Source organism: Buceros rhinoceros, unplaced genomic scaffold (assembly GCF_000710305.1).
Source record: "Buceros rhinoceros silvestris isolate BGI_N320 unplaced genomic scaffold, ASM71030v1 scaffold14944, whole genome shotgun sequence".
NCBI classification, from domain to species: domain Eukaryota; kingdom Metazoa; phylum Chordata; class Aves; order Bucerotiformes; family Bucerotidae; genus Buceros; species Buceros rhinoceros.
The window spans coordinates 30,805-37,009 of record NW_010407765.1 but is presented as its reverse complement, the minus strand read 5'-3'; the positions used below and the strand labels follow the sequence as shown (position 1 = coordinate 37,009).

At 44.3% G+C, this 6,205-nt stretch overlaps 1 protein-coding gene across 1 annotated transcript in view; it reads right to left on the bottom strand.

Annotated features, from left to right (window-relative positions):
* PDZD2 (PDZ domain containing 2) overlaps positions 1–6,205 on the bottom strand; it is a gene marked incomplete at its 3' end in the record, with an annotated part of 40,982 nt that overhangs the window by 15,351 nt on the left and 19,426 nt on the right. The window contains exons 7-10 of the mRNA XM_010134618.1: positions 4,011–4,125; positions 2,283–2,356; positions 1,892–2,117; positions 672–789 (exon numbers count right to left, since the gene is read on the bottom strand). Of these exons, the coding sequence (XP_010132920.1) occupies positions 672–789; positions 1,892–2,117; positions 2,283–2,356; positions 4,011–4,125 (533 nt within the window). The remainder of the gene's footprint in view (positions 1–671; positions 790–1,891; positions 2,118–2,282; positions 2,357–4,010; positions 4,126–6,205) is intronic.

Genomic DNA, 6,205 nt, shown 5'->3' with positions numbered 1-6,205 from the left:
AGAAAGGTGGAAGATTTCCTACAATGGTTTTTAAAAATGAGGCCTCCAGGAGAGGAATAGCAAACAACTTTCTGTCACTTAATGCAACGTAAAGCACAAGAGAACCCTAGAAATGATTGCTTCTCTCTCTTATGGCTCCTCAAAGACATCCAGACTCCATGACAGAGTAAATGAGATGGGCAGGTCAGCCCACAGCAACCCTGCCAGACTGACAGTAAGGGCAGGAAAGTGCTGCTGCAGCCATGGGCACAGTCAGCTGCAAGAGCATCTTCCTCAGCTCTTTTTAAGAGAGTTTCAGGTAACTGAGCTTTTAGCAGAGCTCTGCAAATTTCCTCCGAATCCGGGGTCTCTGGCTGCAGTTCTGATAAAAAGACATGAGGCTGCACTTCTTGCTGCTCCCCTTTCTCAAAGGGTGCTATTAGGCTCAGCTTTCTGTATAGAGAATTAAAAAAAAACCTCCCCAAACCTTAATGATCATTCTGCTTCCAGCACACAGACTAACGTTTCCTGTGCATTTAATACCACTTTGGAATGCCTGTATTTAAATGTTTTCTTTTCGGTGAACTCTTTAAGAATAAATCCCCTCCCTGCTACATGAACCTATCAGTGAAAACAAAGTCTCAATCGATTTTATTGTAAAACCACTCGAGCATGTTTCTCGTTTAACTAACCTTAATCTGCCATCCATTTTAGCCACGGATCCAGGGGCCAGACTGTGAATGTATATCCCTGGAGAACTGTTTTCCAGCGTGAGACAACATGCACCAATGCCGAGCCCAACCCCTGGTTCTATGAAAAACAAGAAGTACAAAGACAAGTAGCAGATTGTAATCATACAGGACACACAAGTGTTTGTGTTCCCACGTCCCATCGGAGGGCAAGACTCATGTATTGTTTCAGGGTTGGCCTTAGGTGCAGTCAGTCAGGAAGCCAGCACCAACAGTGGAAATCAGGATAGAAAATATTGGATCCGGACTGTTTTCTGAGATCCATCACTCCCAGCAAGTTTTCTGTGTGAAAATATTGGATCCGGACTGTTTTCTGAGATCTATCACTCCCAGCAAATTTTCTGTGTACCGTGGGAACCACCTGGAAATGTTGCACAAGGTCTGATCTGGTCCAAGGCACAAAGGAGTGGGTGCAACAATCCAATAAAGTTGTCACTGAAAATTACTGCAGAAAACGTGAGCACAGAAGGTGCTGCCAGCTGATACGCTCTCTTTAGTTAAATAACCACACGGCATTCCGCAGCAAGGGGGCATGAAGAAAGGTGAGGCATTACCTCTGATTCAGTGATTACCTCTGTCCACTTTCACCTTTGCTTTCCTTCAGGCAACAGTAGTCCTAACGTAGGAATTGATAGTCATCTTGCCTTTTTCCTCCAAATGTTTAATCCAACCTTTAAAATCAGCCTATTTTAAGCCTCTAAAATAGGCATATTTGTCCCACCATGTATAGTATACACTCTAAATTTATCTTGTGCAATTACTGATAATGAGAGCATTCCTCAGGGAGGAGTTCAAACAGCTCATCTGGGCAATTCTGAGCACTCTGCACAGCTTTGCTTTCCCCACAGCTGCCCTTTAGAAGAAGAACATAGCCATCTGGGCTGCCAAGAGAGTGATTCACATTTTGCCCTCGATCTCTCAGCCTCTCTCTTTCAGCAGCATGGACACTGACTGCTACCCATAAGAGTGATTGACTCTGGAGCAGCAAAATGTGGAAGGGGAAACTCTTCGAAGGTTTTTGCATTAGAGGATGTTTTTCGCCCACACCCCATGGTTCAAGAGCAGACAGACACAGATAGGTGCCCTAGATATTGGAATCTCCAGCCAAAACTCTCCTACGAAGTCGGGATTTGTTCTCCAAGGCAATTTCCATGGACCCTCACCTTTATTGAGTGTCACATCCATAACGATCCTATCCTTTGGGCCAGGTCCTTTGCGGCTGGACGAGGAACCATCTGCCTCATCAGGGCCAGGGACTGGAATGCCACCACTAGCACTGGAGCTGGGGGAGCTGGAGCGGCTTAGCAAGGTTGGAGTCACGCAGGGCGTGAGGCTTGGGCTGCGCAACCGTGTGCGCACTGTCAGGGTCACCACACCTTTCTTCAGTTGCTGTTGAGACATCAGAGAACCCCAGTAAGGTGAAACGATAGGCCAGCATTTGCCAGTAAACCTGCACACAGTCATTTGTGGCAACAGCAAAGTATACAGCCAAGGGTACGAAATGACACTGAACAGAGAGGAGCACGAATCTCTCCCGTACTACATCCACGGTACCTTAAACCTGTGAATGGCCTCCTGATGGGTCAGTCCTTGTAGAGATTCTCCATTAACTTCTAGGATTTCATCCCCTGGTAATTAGATAAAAAAAATGAAGTCAGCAGTATACAGACTACAGCGATGGAAACATCTTTCCTGTACCTAAAGCAACTCACTACTATGAGGATTCCAGTAAAAAGCCATTTACTGTTCTCAGTTTCTTTTCACTTGTTCTATTGCCTTTACAAGTTAATGGTGATGAATTAGCAGTGTACAGACTGTTCTTCAGCAGAGATCCTTAACCTGGCATTCTCATACTAACAAGCCGAAAACACTAAAGATTTTAACTAAAGTCTGAAAATAGATGCTTGTAACATCAAGTCCAAAGGGACTACAAAACTTCCTTTGTTTTGTGACCACTGACAGGAGAAATGAGAATCTAAGTGAAACACTACAGCGCATCACTCCAGAGCCTATTCAGAGGCAACTCACCTCACATCCACATGCAGAAAGCAAACACGTCCTTCTACCACCTGCGAAGAAGCAGGTAGCCAACATACTGCAACAGCAAATGCCCTTCTCTCACCCCAGTGAACACACCCCATCACATTTCTACCTGCTTCCAGGCTCTGGCTCTTACTATGAACACTCAGATGTGTTGATCTACCTTTATTTAATTAAAAGGAGGATCAGCATTCTGACAATTCCTACAATTCTGAAAATTCCTACAATTTTACTTGCAAAACTAGATAGGGAGATGTCATCAGTCAAGTCTATGCCTTCTCTTCTTGCCTAGCCCCAGTAAAACATTAAAGGAGTATGTGAGCTCTGAATAGCCTGCAAATGCTTGTTGGGTTTATGGGACAGCTGCTGCTTATTTGCCTCCCATGGCGAGTGTACAACCTATGCTGTAGGGACACGAGCTTCCTTCTGGCAGCAAGTGTGAGAGTTGGCACCAAAAGCGGCCTCAGATACAACAAGCGTGATGAGATGTAAAGAGGGAAATGATGATATGAGAAGGAGGGAAGTAACACAGGAGCAGCTTTTTGTGGAAAAGAAGTTACACAACTCCTGCAGAAGACTTGAAAACCACCTCTCTAAACTCACAATCACTTTGTATTTTCTGTCTGTCTGTCTGTTTGGCTGGCTCAGCACTTGGACCAGGATGCAAACACACAAAGAAGGCTATACGTCCAGCTCAGAGATCCAGACTGGAAAAGCAGTAACAAATTCAGGATATCAGATATATTCTCTAACCAGATGGGTGATCTTACTGCCAATCCCGGCCTTCCTCTTTTCTTTTTCTGGTTATTGATTTGTGTCAAAATCATACCAAGAGGCTCAGAGAGTACAAGGGCCCAGAAGAGCCTCTCCCAAGCATGTCCCTCTGCATAACTCATTCTTGGACCAGCACCTTTAAACCAGATGTTGCCTGTATACTTTTCACTGCTATCAGTGACCCTCTCCTACTGAAGGACTGTAGCTTATGGCTTGGGCAAATAAAGTTCACTGAAGAGGAAGGGGAAAAAAAAAGTTATCATGCTGTAGTTTCCCCTTTTCAATACGCAATGTAATCAAGTTAACTGCTATGAATGATCTTCCCCAGGATAGACAATCAGGGTGTGTTACATCCTCCACAGCCTCTTGCTGATGGCCACGTGCCTAAATAAAGCTGTATTTGAATTTTTCTGCTAGACTGAAATAATATCTCACTGTAGTCCTGCGGTTAGATGCTCTCTACCATACCTTCTTTAAGCCTTCCATCAGCAGCCGCTGCTCCATTTGGGAATATGGTCTTCACGAAAATCCCCATGCGTCCACGAGCAGAATCCTGACCGCCCACAATGCTGAATCCAAGACCCTGCAGAAGAAGGAGGAGAAGACACACAGCTGGCTCCTTATATTATCACCTGTGTGAGAAAGACTGCTGGTAACATACTAGACAAAGGAGAGATGAAAACCTAAAAGCTTCTGATGAATTGCACTGCCATCTTACCCTCTGCTTGCATTTCGTCATTTACTTTCACTCTAATGTCAAGCCACTTATCAGCCAAAAAATTAGCAGCAGACACCTTGAGCTGAAATTGCAAAAATGCTATTTTGAGATTCCTTTTTTTTAAAAAAAAAAACATTGGGTCAATGGCTTTATGTTATCCTATTTCCATTTTAAAAGCTGTAACACACTGCATTTAAACTGACAGCCAGTAGATTCCCACCCCTGAGATCTATGTCTAGGATTAACTGTAGTTTTCTCTGCTGTCACAGATCCTGCACTTCCTCAGGAAAAAGAAAAGCTTAAGAACATGACATAAGGTCAGTGCTGTAATGTCAGGAATGTAGCTGTAAGGGGGCTGGTGTGGAGGGGCTGCCATGCACATGTACATTTTTAATTTTTCTGAAGACATGTACCAAGTTGCATTTAAATAAATCTAGATCAGATACACTCCCCAGGGTTCCATCTGTTAGCTCTTGCCCCTGCGCTGCCCTGGCTGAGTGCAGGGCCGCCTCACAAAGCTGATCAGGGAATAGTTGAGCACAACAGGACAAACCTCTCCCCCTTCTGCTGGGCTATTTCCCAGCCAAATCACTTCCTTGATCCACTCCCCCCTGCCATATTTCTCCTCTTGTCACTGTTGTACGTGCATTTTACATAATAAAGAGAAAAGTCACTGACCAGGTGGTCAAGGAAAGTAGAAAACTGTTGCGCTTCAGTGATCTGAAGCTACGGTTATTATTAGCACCTCGGGCAGTGCTCTCCAGCTGAGGGACATTGCCAGGGCAGGCACTGACACTGTGTTTACAACCCAGTACAACAGCCAGGTCTTTTGTTTTACTCTGTGAATGTAAAGTAGACTACCACAGTGATGAGCTTCTAGTAATTGGGTAAGACAGTATGATTTCTAGAAAGGAAGCATCCTAGCTCCCCTGTGCAACACAAAATAGCTAACTGTTTACTGCACAGTTATCAACAGCCTACAGGGAACAGAAGGCTCCTGGCACTCCTCTGCATGGACACAGCAGTTCTCCCCACAGCTCCACGGGACGGGTTGGTAGAAACACAGCTGCAAAGCACAGCGATTCCCATGTATAGGCCACCTTCCCGGAGAAGCACAGCCACTGCACAGCAGAACCCCCCGCCTTGCAGATCTACTACAGCTGAAGAATCAAGGGCTCCCAGCCACCAACGTGATGACTCTGTGGAAAGACTTTTCAAGTCCCACCCAGGTCTGCATAGAGATAGTAAAGTAAATGCTACTCCACAAACTGTATGCAGTGCAACCCTTAACAGAGATGATCACTCAAAGGGTAGGTGGAGAGTACCCAAAATGGCAGGTGTCTGAGGTGGTTCATGACCACTAGATTCTGCATGCTCCCAAGTGCTTCCTAGTGCCTCGGTGTTAACTGTAGAAAGGCAGGAGAGGGTGGCTTATCCCACAGGGAGAAATAATCTAATTCTTAAAAGAAAAATAGGGTAAAAAAAATAAGTACGTAATAAAAGAAGAAATATTCACTTGGAAACGTCATGAAAAATCTGAAGCTTCCAAAACAAGGAGAGTTATAGCAACTGTGAATCAATCTATCGACTAGAGAAGTTGCTATTTCTAACTCTTTGCTAAACTCAGAGCACAACATGGAATTTGCTTTGTATTTGAGCTTGAAAGTCAAAACAAGTCTTTTTAGTCCAAAACATATTCATCTGATGAATTTAAACAGTATTTCAGAAGAAGACATGCATATTTTTAGCATATTTAAATGACAGCTCCAATGTCATCTTAGTGTGTACCGGATTAGAGAAAACAATATACACCTAGGTTAATGCTTGTCTATTTTCCCATAGCATTCAGCCAGCTGGTTAGCTAGCAAATGTGCAAACACATGATTCAGGGGAGAAAAGAAGAGGACTCTGTGATTGTGAGAATTCAGTGCTCCCAGATGAGAAA